This window comes from Aythya ferina (assembly GCF_964211825.1).
Source record: "Aythya ferina genome assembly, chromosome: 1".
NCBI lineage: Eukaryota > Metazoa > Chordata > Aves > Anseriformes > Anatidae > Aythya > Aythya ferina.
Window position 1 is genome coordinate 205468030 of NC_140296.1, and position 15191 is coordinate 205483220.

The 15191-nt window shown below is 39.0% G+C and overlaps 1 protein-coding gene across 3 annotated transcripts in view; it reads left to right on the forward strand.

The window, feature by feature from the left end:
* LRGUK (leucine rich repeats and guanylate kinase domain containing) overlaps nucleotides 1-15191 on the forward strand; it is a 49896-nt gene that overhangs the window by 23538 nt on the left and 11167 nt on the right. For 2 of the 3 annotated variants that reach the window (XM_084531145.1, XM_084531146.1), the window contains exons 12-17: nucleotides 1663-1759; nucleotides 2908-3021; nucleotides 7015-7216; nucleotides 8160-8273; nucleotides 11372-11529; nucleotides 14263-14351. In XM_084531145.1, the coding sequence (XP_084387271.1) occupies nucleotides 1663-1759; nucleotides 2908-3021; nucleotides 7015-7216; nucleotides 8160-8273; nucleotides 11372-11529; nucleotides 14263-14351 (774 nt within the window). Of the gene's footprint in view, nucleotides 1-1662; nucleotides 1760-2907; nucleotides 3022-7014; nucleotides 7217-8159; nucleotides 8274-11371; nucleotides 11530-14262; nucleotides 14352-15191 lie in introns of those variants that run through there. The other variant, XR_014696528.1, reaches the window with a different exon arrangement.

A 15191-nucleotide genomic window follows, 5' to 3' on the forward strand; every position in this document is an offset into this window, starting at 1 on the left:
CAAAGTTTTATGCATGAGGGGAAAAGAAGGGGATAGCGACAGAATCTTAACAGAGCAGAAAATTGCAACCATAAAGCAAAGTTGTATTTTAATTATTCAGTGGAGATTTAAGCAATTTTATGGCTTACTCTTTTAAATTTCAAACATTCCACTCATTAAAAATGTATTTCATGCGACATACCCTGGCAGTTTGAATGTAAACATGGCCTTGCAATTAAAAAGGGTTGTAACGTTTAGAAGTGTTTCAAAAAATAAAGTGAAATTGGACCCTCAAACCATCTGGATAGTACTCAAGATTGACCTTTAAAGGTGGATGCATTCATAATGTCTTTAAAAAAAAAAAAAAATAATCAAGCCTCTGAAGTGAAATTTTACAGAGTCCATGAGTAGCACACTGTCCTCATTTGCCATATCTTCATGATTAAAAAAAAAAGTGTCACCCTCTAATGCTGTGATAATTAAGATCTGTCAAGCTCAATGTTATAGACTAAAATTCTTAGTGGTTTACAACTCAGCTATCTTAAATAAATGAACCAGAATTAATTTGTTCGCTGTTAGATTTCAATATAAAGGGGGAAAAATGAATAAGTTGTTTTGTTTTGTTTTTTGTTTTCTGTTGGTTGTATATGCTTCTCCATTTTCTTAGGAAAATTCTCAGAATGCAAGAAAAACAGAGAAAGAAATTGTATTTCTGGAAGTCCCCATGCTTTGGGGAGCAGGAAAAAGCATTAAATAATTGTATTTTCAATGTAGCATTATCATCAAGCAAAAAATGTAGCAACGTAGGGCAAGCCTAGTAGGTGGGATACTAGCAGGTGGGATATAGATATTTTTTCCACGTTTTCCAGGGTAGTCCAACAAAAGTCAAGGAGATAAAATGTTCTCAGTGTGAATCAATGCTAGAGTTCCCCATCACACTTCTGTTCCTGGTATCCTACAATGTAAAAATTAAAAACAAAGTCAAACCAGAAACGATTAGCAAAATATTATTTCCTAAGAATATGGGCTACTCAGTAGTTTAATCCAAAGTTGCTACGTGCACTGTCTTAGCCATTTTGTTGTTGTTGTTGTTTTGGTTCTGTTCTGTTTTGTTTTAGTGTTTCACCCTGGTAATAAGCTCACATATCTGAGCTTTATCCTATTATCCTTATGTGGTGGCAGGCAATTACTTTTCCTGCCTTGTGCCCCACTTATCTCCCGTGTTTGGGGATTGTTTCTCCCCTTAATAATGGGGCGCTATTCAAAGATTGGACTTTATATCTCTTTCTTAACCTTGGAGGTCAGTCTAACTCCTAGTCTCCTTTTCCATATTTAGGGTTCTACTTTATATCATTCACAAGCTGACATCACTGGAGAAAAATGGTTTCGGCATTTGTCTATTACAGGGCCCTGTGACAGCTTCAGCTCAGGCTATCCCGGGTTGGAGGGGATTTATAGCCAAAACGTAATGTTACATTTAAACTTTTTTTTGTGTATTTATGGGTTAATCTTTCAAATATGCAGCATTAGGGGTATGATTTGCACCTCTTTATATTTCTCATATTTCTTCTCTTCTTAAAAATAAAATGATTTGTAGTATTCTCCCTTTTCCCCCCTCCTATTCCATAGCTGCTTCTATGATTGAAAACAGGTTATTTCTTTATTATGCTATATATTTTCCAGTCCCTGTCATACCACCAGGGCAGCTTACTTTGGTGAAGAAAACAGACTTGATTACTATTTCGTTTCTCAAGAAGCATTTGACAAAATGTTGAGCACAGTGAGTACCTGATGAGTATTCAGCTAGGCCTGTTTCCCTACGGTCAGTGTGAACTCAACTTTTCCATCCAGCTCTGATGTTATTGTTTTATTTTTTGAAGTTTGTGTCTTTGTTTGCCCTTTCACTCACAGTTATGTGGCTTAAGCGCATACACAGCAACCAGAAATTCATTGTATGTTTATATCTCTTTTTTTCTTCTGTATGCATATATAGAAACCATTAAGTTGGCATAGTGGTCAGCAGGAATTTTTAGACAGTATTATAATGTAGAAATAAGCTTATTTGCTTATGCAAGTATCTAGTGTGGGTACCAGAAGCAAAAACTCATGAAATAACTGCCTTTTTTTTTTTTTTTTTTTTTTTTTCCCCAATCTTCCAGTAACCCTGCAGGGAATGCAGTCTTTTAAAGTTTAGCAAATCCCCCCTTCTGTCCCCCTAAAGGCATTGTCTTCCTCTCTGAAGGCGGTGTGCCTCCAGCTACTGTTTCTGATGCTTTTTGCTGCCTGGAATAAAACTTTGGCATGAAAAGCCACAACAGAGCTCATTATTTGTATATACACAAACAGGGGAGCCAACTCAGTGTTAAGCAACTGATCTGGTTCTTAACGGTAACTCTCAGCAATTGAAGAGTTTAAAATAATATAATCTGCCTTCATTTCTCTAGACATACTACTGGGAACCAAATTTTCAGTTGTCAGTTATTAACTTTGAAATTTTTTGGCCAATTATGCATTCTCCGTGCAGGATTGTTTCTGTCCTCTTTTCTTTGGCGTCTTCTATTTTACATGGCGTAGCCATATGGTTTGATGTAATGTCAAAAGAAGGATGCCCCTTTTGCTTTAGATCTCGCTTTCTTTACAGCGTGACTGAATAACCAATGAAAGCTGTAACCTGTCAGCAGCTTGTTTTCAAGGCGCTGATGTTTTATTATCCATGAACAATGCACAAGCCCATACCCTGCAGGCCCTTCTCTGCTCTTCTCTGCAAATTTTGTGCTCCCATCGGCCTCATTAGTATTGATGATTTGGGCAGGGAGAAACTTTGCTGGAAGAGAAAGAGAGGAAGTCCTCAGCGATTACTCTCCTTTAAGAAAGTTGTTTTCATTACAATATTTCCTTTGTCATTGTGCTTGCTGTTTTGAATTTCAGGGGAAGTTTATAGTAACCTTTAAATACAGTGGCTATTCCTACGGCCTTGGAAGAGACACTGTGGAATCAATTGCCAGAGAGGGCCTTGCAACGTGTGTTCACTTAGAAATAGAGGTAAGGATTGCATATTGCTTAACCATTTTTGAGTAAGTCATTTTGTGAGAACTCTGCTGGGGAAAAAAATCATGCACTTTCACTAAGGTTTGCTTCAGCAGCCTAGACATAGCAACTTAGTGACATAAGAGACATCCTATGCCTTCTGCCCAGCCTACCACTGCTGCTGGTAGATTTGGATGCCTTGTGTGGGCTGCCTTAGTGTCACTGGAGATCACAGTATCACAGAATTGTCTAGGTTGGAAGAGACCTCAAGATCATTGAGTCCAACCTCTGACCTAACACTAAATACAGCTGTTTAGTCAGATAAACTGTATCTGTAATTCCTCTGCATGCATCAAGTAGCTCTCCATGGTCTGTACATCAACAGTACCTAGCATTTCCTTTATAGATACCCACATTTAGTCAGATGTGTCCTTCAGATGGCTTCTTAAAATTTCTTGGTCAGATTTTTCAATTTCAGTAGCCTTATCTCCCCACCACGTCTCCAGTATTTGCATCACAGTACCCTCAGCTCTTCATCCGTGTTCTGTCCACCTCTCCCCAACTTTTAGGTGAATTACTCAAGAGCTGCATGCCTACTAAACCCCACATAAAAGGATGTCATGCTTCTCCTTTCCGGTGAAACAGTGGAGGATGCATGCAGGCCAGAGGCAGTATTTTGGGCAGAACTGTTAAACGATGCAGTCTCTGTGAAGGATTGCTTTACCCTCTCTGAGATTTGTTGGGTGCACATGCACAGATGGCAGGATGTCAGGAGTCTGTGGTGCAGTAGGAAACGATGTCATGACAAAGTATCAAAACCTGTCTGCTGGAATCCCCAAAGAATAACTTTTTAGCTAATTTTCTAATTAAGTACTTCTCATTATCTTAGATGAAGGCTTGCTAGCTAGGGATTGAGGTGACAAAAATGAAAGGCAGGCTTCATTTTTTTCCAAATTCTTCCTACAAAATAAGCTTCATCTATATGAGCTTTTAGAATGAGACACTCTGTGGAGTGCCCAAAATATGATGCTGATTGTTGCTGGGCTTTGGTGTGTTTGCAGGGCTCAGCTCTGGGGGTTTACTACAAGTCTGTAGATGCTACTGCACTCCTAGATAGATGGGGAAAAATAGAGATTTTTAAAAGAAATAAATGTAGGAGACTGCAGTTCTGACTTAGGTTCCTAAGTTAGGGGAAGGACTAGGGAGACTTGAGCAAAAATTGATATTAAATTTCATTCATTGTAGGATGATTAGTTCATGAAACTGATGGTTGAAAACCTAGTTTTTAGAAAAGAACCTGAGTGTTTGGAAGGAGTTTTAGATCCTTTCTAAGTCAAGAGTCTGTACGTGTTTATTGGCTTGAATAGGGACATACAAATAACTGAATAGCAGCATGTCAGGGACAAAAATAAACAAACTAGTAGCTCCTTGCTCAAATGGTCAACAATTTAGTGCTGCAGTCCTGCTCTTAAGGGCCTGTTACTTTGAATCTCTGTGTAGATCCATTTCTTCTTTCCCCCTGTCTTGTCAGAACTATAGATCACCTTCAGTCTCCACTGATTGCAATAGGCATCGAATATGTTTGTTGTCTTGCCAGGCAGACCCTGAATTTACAAGGGAAGAAAAATAGGAGAAGATGAAATATGATGGAGTGGGGTGCCTTTTAAAACTGTCAGTTCTTCACAAAGTAGATGTGCTATCAAATAATTTAGGAGAAAGAATTTAATGGAAATTCATGTTTATTCATAAGGAGGTTAGCCCAGTGACATGGACAGTGTTCATATTTTTTACTGGATATTACTGAAGCTGTTGTCGTGGACGGACAGCTAAGAAACTCCTTTGTCAATGAAGTTTCAGGATCACGTAGTCATTATGCACAGTCTTGTATCACTCTGGACTCTGCTAGCAGATTGGAAACAATAATGGTGAGTTATGTATGTGAATAGAAGTTATCCAACTCCATTATCTTCTGCTACGCTCATAACAAAAGTGATTTAGCACTATTAAAAGAAATTTTAATTATGGTCCGTGGGTTGAGACTAAAAATTTAGAGCTGTTCATTCCCTTTAATCTACAGTATATCTTTTACCGATAAAGGAGACTGACACAAATTCTAACAGTAAAATCTTGCTGAGTCCACACTTGCAACTTGTGAAGCTGCTGCAGTTCTGACACAGTTTGTACTGGAGAAAGCACGTTTGCAGTGCTTTTCCTTTGCTTGTCAGGCCATGAATATCTTGATAGAAACTGAAGGATCTGCATGGTCCAGCCAAGGGTGTAGTGACAGAGTGGCTCACGTGGCTCATTATGCTTCCAGAAATGTGGGTACACCGTGGCTCCTGCCAGAAACCACTCTCTGTTACTCTTATTGCTGGTTATCCAGTCATTTGGGCTGTGGAGTCAAAGGAAGCAGGATAAAATGCTAGTTGCATCTTTTCTGTTACCCTGTGTTGTAAACTGAAGAGATGGAGCTATGGTAATTAGATGGGCATCTTCAACTCAGGCAGCCCTTTGATCATTCGTGACCTCATATTCAATTTCAGGAAACTCAGATGTACTTTTTTTAATATTTTTTTTCCAGCTATCTCTTTGGTTTCAAATAGAATCAGCTCCTGCGTTTTCCTATTCTGTATTCTAAGGTCACTTTCTTCATTTCATGTTAGACAGTCACTCATTTTTTTCCTCCTCCTCAAACCATCCCAAACTACGGATGGACTGCCTTTCCATTCCTGTGTAGATCATACAAATCATTTTTTTAATTATTTCTTGATCAGAAAAAGAAATATCAACTGTCTAATCATTAGTAGTCTAGGTCTAATTATTACAGGAAGAAGTAGAATAATTTAGAGTATTTATACACTGAAAAAGTCACAATTTGTAATACAATTAAAACTGTAACACATACTCCTTGCTTTCTGCCTGTTTCCCTGGTGTTGTGCTCACCCTTTCACTGCCCCTTTGGGCTCTAAGGTTGGTGGTTTCCCTCTGCTGCTGTTACTGGGGGGGGAGTTCCAATGAGTTGTGAACACCCAGGTCCTTTGCTGGAAGGATATTTGTGTTGATAGTCTTTTCTTTCTCTTCCCAGGATCCTCTTGGGGTCTTATTTATACATTTGGTAATGCACATTTACACCTTTCTCATTCTCCATTGGTCTGCAGCCCCAGGTTACATCTGAATTTATTATACAGTGTCTATTATGCCAGTTACTATTTCTTCTTGTTTGCCCTAAAACCAGTTTTGTCCAGCTTCAGGTCCGTATTTTTTAACTGCCCCTTACTGACATGTTTACAGCTGAGGTCTCTGGTGTCAAGCCCGTGCCCCTTCTCTTATCGTTCCATGCCTGTACTCCTTTACATCGTCTTGTGTCTCCACTTCTCAAGGTCTCTGCTATCGTGCCAGGCCTGGATTTATCCACACTAAGTCATAAACACCTCATTCTACCTGGAACAAGGGCTTGTTACAGCTATCTCTATAAAACTATGGCTTTACCACACATAGATAAAAGTAAAACAAATTAGATAAAGACACCTGGTCAACAAGAGGAATTGCTGGCACTGCTAAGCCAAGTAAAACAAAGATACAGGCAAGTCAAACAAAGAAATTTTCAGACAGCAGGACAAGGCTGAGTCCTGAAGCCTTGAAAACTTGGTGGGAATCTTGTGGCCTGTCACAGTAGTGGTGATACCATGTTACAGGGCTACATGATTGCAATGTTCTGTTTTGTATGTACAGAGGGAGAGAGAAAACATTCTTCAAAGCATGAGTTGGTGCAAAGGAAAACTTGTAAATTCAGGATTGGTACCATTATGTGCATCATTTAATAAGAACTTGGCTTTTGAAGGTCCTAGCACGCAGACAGGTGTCCTTTTGAACTTGCTTCTTTTATAAAGTTGAATGCCAGATGTGAGACTTTGCATTCAGGACAGAGTTGTCCAAAGCTCAGCCATACATTCAAAAGGCACTCTGGTTCAGGAACAAAACACTGCATTTTTCTGTTTGATTTTAAAGGGTGTGCGCAGCTTGAAAAATACCTACTTTAAACCCAGATATATCCTGGTGGTACCAATGAACAAACAAAAATATGAGGGACATCTGCGGAGGAAAGGATTATTCAGCAGGCCGGAGATTGAAGAGGCAGTATCCAGAGTGGACATGTACATCAAAATAAGTCAGGATTTTCCAGGATACTTTGATGCAGTTGTGAACACGGGTGAGTTAATCTCATACTATAAAACTGACCCCTAAAATCGCAGCAATAGATGGACTTTTACAGCAATAGATTGATTTGCCTTGTTAATTATTGTCCCAAGAATCTAAAAGCTCTGTAGATCTCTTAGGTCTGAGTTACTCTGCTATGTCCAAGTTATCTTAAAGTCCATCTAGAAAGCAAAGCAAATAATTGAACTCAGGGGCTCGAAGTATTGTCTCCCATGAGAATGTTAATCAGATGTTCAGTGCTAATTACCTGTTGGTTTCTGGACAGAGGTCAGAAGTGCTTTTGACCTAACAGGTCTAATTATCTGTGGAGCAAATAGGCTCTTTTCAAGTTTGGAAATGACAGCTGATGTGCAGCCTCACTATAAAGGAGAGGCTGCTGCAAAGATTTTGTTCTCAGGACTCTTCCACTTAGTAACTTGTTCAAATCCCCCAGCCTGAGACAAGGAATGTGCGAGTGGTCAATATTTCATTAAAACCAATGTTTGCTTCTTGATGTTGAGGGATTGAGAGTAACAGATGGTGGAGAGGAGTCTAATTCATTCTCCTTGTGCCCTTTTGAGGAGGTGATTTTGTGGTTCCTCACAGTGATGGTGAAATATGTATATCATTGTGGTATGAAAAATACTATTTATAGTTATTGCTGAGGGCATTTGGATCACAGAATATGCAGCTTACAGTTTAAATATAGCTTTTAAAAATAAAGTAAAACACAGTAACGGTAACACAAACTGTAGGAGAATATTTAGTTGAGTGCAGAAAGCCAGAACTGAGCTGAATTTCAGATTATTTGCTTGAATGTGCTGTTTATGACTATTTTTCTCCCAAAGAGTTGAGCTAGATGACTTACAAATGCATTTCTGTCTCAGGCTTCTGTGCTTTCTGTCTTTGTACTGAAGAAACGTTGATTTTTGTGAAACTCTTATCCCCTTCTGCAGATGAATTGGATGAGGCATTCACAGAACTGAGGTTCCTGGTAAAGGCCTACCTGGGTTTGGAGCCACCTGCAGTTTCTGATACCAGTCAAGACTTGAACAGCAAAGCAGGATCAGGTACTGTGTCTGGGCACATACTGCTACTGCTTCTGTCAGTAGAGCATTCCAACTTATTTGTTACAAGAATTAAAATCTGGGAATGATGCAACCTGTGTGAGACTGCTTGTCTCTGAAAGCTCTCTGTGCTGCTCTGTAATGGGTCTCCTGGGCTTTTTCTTCCCTGGGATGTAAATCTTTAATGGACATCTTTCCACGTATTTTACAGCGCTGTGTGCCCTGAGGCAATAATATGTAGAAAGTGAGTTACCTGACTCTTGTGAGGATGCTTTTGGGCCGAGGATCTTCCATTCATTCTAGATGAATCACAACCCAGATGTGTCCCTGGCTGAGAGCTTTGTGCCTATCAAACTCTTGAGCAGCAAGAAAAGGGCATGGCACTCAGAGCTTTCTTGTCACTCTCCCCCAGGAGAACCAGAAGCATAAAGAGCTATATGAAAACAAGGATAGTAAGATGAATAAAGGCAGCTTAACAATTCACTCCAAATACTTTTGGGGCTACCCAGTGTGGTGTAAACCCAGCTGAGTAGCCTGTGGTGTAAACCAAATGATTGGCCCTGTGTTTAAAACAACCCTTTCACTACCTGAACCACCAAGGTTGGAGCCTCATGATTACTTTAGCCTAACCCAAGCACATGCTGCTGCATAAAGCAGTCATGGTCAATTTAGCTCATATCTGTCCATTTCTAGTCTCTCCCTTGCAGCATAACTAAGATTAGCTTGTGAGATCTAAGAGAACTCAGCTCTATCCCATGTATTTATTCCAGACAGGGCAGGTTACCAGTTAAGATAAAAGCAGAATACGGTCTCTAAAATATGGAGGAAAAAGAAATAAGAAACTGATATTATAGTTATAAGATATTGCACATCATGGACTAACAACACACTCATTTATGTGAACTCTTTCCTCTAAGAGCCTCTGTGGTTTATGGCTGTCTTGGTTAGATCCATTGCAACCAGAGAGTAATTAGTTTCTGAAGTAGCATGGAGCCAATACTCATGACCTTCTGTGTGGCTCAGACAGCTGCAAATAAAAGCAGATGAAGGGAGGGCAAAAATGTCTGAAAATGTTAATAAAGGATAGTGCAAAATTCATCAGTTCATCAGTTCAGGTAATTTTGTATCCTGAAAGAATTAATAAATACAGATTTCCCAGTGGAGAAGAAAAAGCTTCTACTCATATTGTGGCACCTCAGTGCCACAGCAGTGGGTACTTTTTCTGAAGAATCTTATTTAATCTTAATCTGTGTAGATTTTATTTTCATATCTAGAGCTAGCACATTTGTTTGAAGTCAGGAGGAAGAATTCCTTGCCTTAATGACTACAGTCTTGTTACTTATTTGTCTTAAAACCACTGGAGATGTTTTGTCCTGAGAGGCAATAAAACCCACCAAAACCCTAACTAGATTATCAGGAAAGAAGAAAAAAAGGAGTAAAGATAAAAGATTTGTGTGTAATTGTGGTGTTTTTAAAGATATGTATGTACATACCTGAAGTTCCTTTAAAGGACTCTGTGTTCCTCAGTAGCTGAGTTATTTCACTGAGTGGCTTGTTGCTAGTTAGAGAAACTTCATTAACAGCACTGGATTTTGGCAATTCTGCTGTCCATGAAGTAACTTTTAAATTTACTATGCACCATTAAATTCATTTAGAGCTTCATTTATAGGTGTTTAAATAAATTTAACTGTCCTATCTCTAGCGATCATTCCTTCTTATGGACTGTGTGAAATAATTTATTTTTAAAAACTTGCCTCAAGGTTGTCTTTAATATGGACATTTTTAGTAAGATAGTAGCAGGGGAAAGATTGGTTCTGCGAGATTATGATAGGTTGTTAATTCTTTTTTTAATGAGCTGCTCTGCAAGATCTTTCGCTCGTGTATAGAGTAAAAATACTGGAGAAAATAGATAAGTTCTTTTTTACAAACTTTTTATAGCCGAAATTTAATATATTGCAGAGCTGATAATGCTTTGTACTTGCATTAGCAGCTTTCATCCACAGAGCCTGGTACTATGCAACCATTAATTATATCTCACAGCAGTCCTGTGGAGTATGCGTTGCTATTTGTATGTTACAAATGAGAAAAGGGACATTTATGCTAAAGACTGATTATTTGGGATGCTGGGCACCAGAAATCCCACTGAAGTTTTGGCAGTGTGAAGCCCTGCACCTTTGAAGGTTGGGCTCTGCTACTTACTCAATGTCAAAATGGGTAATTTACCGTGACTGAAACAGAGACCTCGAATCTCAAGTCCTGTCTCCTCTTTACTTAACACCAGGTTTCCTGGCAGCTACAAACAGGTATATAATGGTTAGGCAGCAAGTCATCTGAGGACTGTTGAAACTATTTTTTTTTTTTTATAAATGCATATAACAAGAAAAATAACCAGATTTAGTGTATGAACATGCATATGGATTGAATTGTCTATTCCCATTGTGTGTATCATGTGACTTCTTAGTCCTATGTGATTTGACACACAATGCACTTAAACCTTTCTTATGATTAAATTTCTGCAAAAACTATCATGTAGCAATATTTATAAGAGTGTACTTACAAGTATCTTACTTGTAAGCTTACATTCAGGTTTGATTCCTTGCAATCCAGCAGCGGTGCAAGTCTTTGCATTTTTTTGTTCACTGAAATTTAGCTAAGTAACAGAAGGAAAGGCTTCCCACTCCATCCCCCGTCAGGTTCTAAGAACTCTGAGGAAGTCAAAACTCCTAAATAGGCAGACTGCAATGAGCTTAAAGTCATAAGAGTGGGACATGTGAGAGTATCCATAACAAAATGAACTTGTCTGTATGGTTAAACACCTCTTCCTAATCCATAAATATAGCGTGATGGGTTTCTTCTCAGATTTGTCATTGTTTTCATTTGCCTAAGTATTGAGGGACTACATCAATTGTATCTGTGAAGTTTAAAAGGTTTTGGGGGAACTGAATAGTTTATATCCTTTTTAACTTTCATGGTTATGTTGTTCAAATCCAGAATGGTGCCAAAAGCCAGCTCACGGTTGCAAATGCAACTTTCTTTCTGCTCTCTGTAAGCAAAATGCTGCTTGGAATTTTATGTTTTGAGAAGTGTCTTTTCCATATTAGGTTCAAGAATGCGTCTCTTACAGGAGCAATCATTGTCACCCAGCAGACTAATTGCTGGCACTGCTCAGTCTTCCTCTGTCAATGAGTTCTTGGACTCTTCTGTCAAAAACTGTTCAGGAGGCACCTTGGACAAGTTTGCTGCACAACTGACCTCTGTGGTAAGGAACATTTGCTCTAACCTTAGGATGGAAATAAGTTCTGTGCAAAAACTACATCAGACCTTTATTTCTCTGGGGAAAAAAAAAAAAAAAAAAAGACTCTTGTTGTTTAGATGTCTTTTCTTTCAACTATTTACCCGTTCCCCAGAGTTCAAGGCAGATGAATGAGAATGAAGCAGGTAAGCTCAGTTGAGAGGACAGGCTAATTGTTCTGCTCAATTTTACACCAGAATAAGTCTATTTATCATAATGGGTTTCATCCAATTGTGTGCTGGTGTAAGGGAGCTGAATATCATCTCTCTCTGTTCTGCTACAAGATATTGAAACTTCCCTATTCAGAGCAAATAGCTAGATGCAGTTAATAGGACAATGAAGATTACTTATGAACGCCATCCTGTGGCAGTGGAAAAACTCATTCGGCTGAGTGGTTCACAGTGAGTGCTAGTGATAACTGCAACAGATCAAATTTGAGCACATTTTTCACCTGCTTTTACTTTTTCACTCAACAGATTCAACAATGTGCTTGGATTTCAAATAACCTCTTACAACTTCAGCTCCATCTCTCTCTTTTTTTTTTCTTCTTCTTAATGGTGTTTTCCCTCAAGGCATTCATTCTCCTTGCAGGCAGTGGGGGGGAGTTGGGGCTATGAAGCAGATGTGTCTAATGCTCCTTTTATACGACAGCGACAAGAGAAAGAGAAAAAGAAAAATGAAAGCTTTAAACTTTGTTCCATTCCAAGGTTATGATGTCATTGTGATGAATGATGGCTTGGCAGGCATGACTTGCTGTACGATTTTGTAACTCTCTCTGTATTTGTAACTACCTCTGATGTTTGGAATTAGTGTTCTAGATGAACCAAAGTAGAAGACCCTCTACCCACCCCCAGCCTGTTTCCCAGGATTTAAAAAAGGCTTTCTTAGGTGTGGAGAAAGGTACGGTTGTAAAATGGCTGGCGTAAGTAAGGAGCCTCATGTCTTTCAGTTTTCTGAAATGAAATACCTCCTTTCAAGCCATGCAGATCTCAAAAACTGTCACAAGTGTCGTTGGTTTTCATGTTCCTTTCATCCCCAGTTTTGTTAGTTCAATGTGAGAGAGAAGGCTGAATTTCTCTTACCTTGGAGGCTCTCTGCCAGCACTCTTACCCCCAGCAATTTATTTTCCTCATTTTTTTTTATTTCATCTTTTTTATTTTTATTTTGAAAGTTTACATTTTGTCAAGTCAGGGAGAAGTGGTTTATGATGAAGGAGGCTATCATTTACCATGGGTTTAACTTACTTAGGTGCTGCAAGGCTCTCTTTCTTATTAGTTGCCTTGTTCACTGCTGCTAATATCTTTTAGTTATTTACTACACTAAGTTTTCGATATATTTTCACACGCAGAGGAAGCTTTATAGCGTCAGCTGAAGTGTCAATGTAGTAAAACCTTCAAGGTGAAACACAGGTGCCTCTTGGACTATATTTAATGAGAGGAATATAAATGTCTGTGGCCTTTAAAGTCAAATTTTTGCACTTAAGGCACCCAAATAATGTGCTGTCGCTGCAGTAAACACATTCTACTCCCATCATGTAGAACAGGAAAATAACAAATATGAAGAAATTATAGGTGTGAATTTTCCACAAGCAGAATAAGAAGCAGAGCCTGCTCCTTAGGGAAAGACAGTAGATCAGATTCCCTGCAGCCTTATCCCTTGTGAACGTGCCAACCCTGCACCACTTCTGTGCAGTTGTAACAATACAAGATATGATCAGAAAGGAATCTACACCTGTAATCCCCACCAAAAAAATAGGGGACAGAACTGTCCAGAAGAAAGCACAGCATAACCCAAGCTCAGCGAGCACTTAAACAGACCTATACTTAGCATAAACAGCGAGGGAAAGTGCAGGAATTCACCATAGTCATAACTTGATCTGTTAACTATATTCTCTTTCATTTCCAATACCATGACAAAACGCTTCTCTTACAGAGGTGATTTAGCTATTAAACTGATAACTATCAATGGCTATCAGTTGATAACGAAGTAGGATGTAATAACTTTGCTTTGAGATTTACATCTAAGCACACTGTAGTTCTGCATTTGTCTGACCTGCGAAATTACATTGTGCTACAGCACGTGTTAATTAACAGACCCTTAAAACTCGGGACCGTATTTTCCAGTCTGCTGAGATTGTAATGTGTTCATTGTTCAGTCTTTTTAACCAACTGAAATTTGCAGAAGGTAATCCCTTCTCTGAGAGGGGAATATTGGTTGATACAGAGTTGGTCAGGCAGGTTTTCAGCATTGCTGGAGCAAGGAGGCAAAGCCAGTGTATTTGAAATGTAGCAGAGGCAATTTTTTTTGTATTCGGACCCTTCCTGGTGAAAAGAAGCTGAAGACAACGGCATAACTAGAATTATCCCCGCTCTAATATGCGGTAAGGTTGGGATGCATCAAAAGTGGCTCTCTGCAGACACTCCTTCTACGTCCTGGCACATTTTGGCTCTTATATGAAGAAATGGGGCTTCACTGGAGATGATCTTCATCGTTCAAAGCTGGCAAGATTTCAGACCAAAACTTGGTTTGCATAGATCATATTTTGCACCTTTTTAGTTACAGTACTGCTCTGCTGTTTTCCCAGAATATATAAATGCATATACTTTAGGGTCTTAACAAAAGAGAGGAATATTACAAGCAATTAAGTTACCAGATATGCTTCCAAGTCACTATACAAATTTGGTTGTATTTCCTTATCAGGAAGAAGCTTCTCTCCAAAGGCGCCATGCTGCAGCACGTCAGGCTCTGTCAGGGAAGGCACCTAGTGCATATGTCCAGCTGTTTCAAAGGTAATGTAGAGGAGTTTCAGCCAAGTCCTTCACAACCAAGTGAAAAATGCTCGTTTTAGATTTTTGCTCTGCTATTCTTAAGGGTGAATGATTAGGATCTGCCAGGGACTGCAGGTCTCACAGACAACTGTCCTTTCTATCACGTTTAAATCTCGCCATACAAATATATCTCACACGGTCTGTCTTTTGACTTAGGAGCTCAGCAGTTCTGAAATGTGTACCAAAAACGTATTAGGTAGAGCCATCCACAAGCAAGTTGTCTAAAACTATGAAGTTATTACCTGTTTCTTCTCCGAGAAAGCAGAATAAGATCCTTCTTCTGGCAGCTCGCAGTCTCCAACGTGTTTTTCAGTGCTACTAGTGATAAATGGACAGTCAGAGCCTTGCTCAGCACAAGGTTGTTTGCAATACACATCTGTGGATAACTCTGTTTAAATCAGAATTTCTGAAAGCAGACTTTACTTTCTGACATTATTTTTTTTTAATTTTGCAATTTGTTTCTAGAAAATGCATTCTATCTTTACTGTCTCTCTTCTTTCTTCTTCCTCATAGTCACAGCCCTGCAAAATGGTGTTATGTCTGTAAATCCTGGTGTGCCTTCTTTGGTTGGTCTTTTGTGGGATCCTTGACTTCACTTGGTAAATACTGGTGTAAATCTTCCTAATTTTAATTTTTCTGTATGCTTTTTTTCCTACTTGTCTTGAAAAGGCTCACAGTGTTGATGTTTAAAGTCGAACATGAACCTCCAAGTCAGCACTCATCAAAATTAATAGAACAGTTCACACCTTTCATCTTGTTTCAGGCCTCTACAAATGCAGTCACCAGTTATACATACCAGCT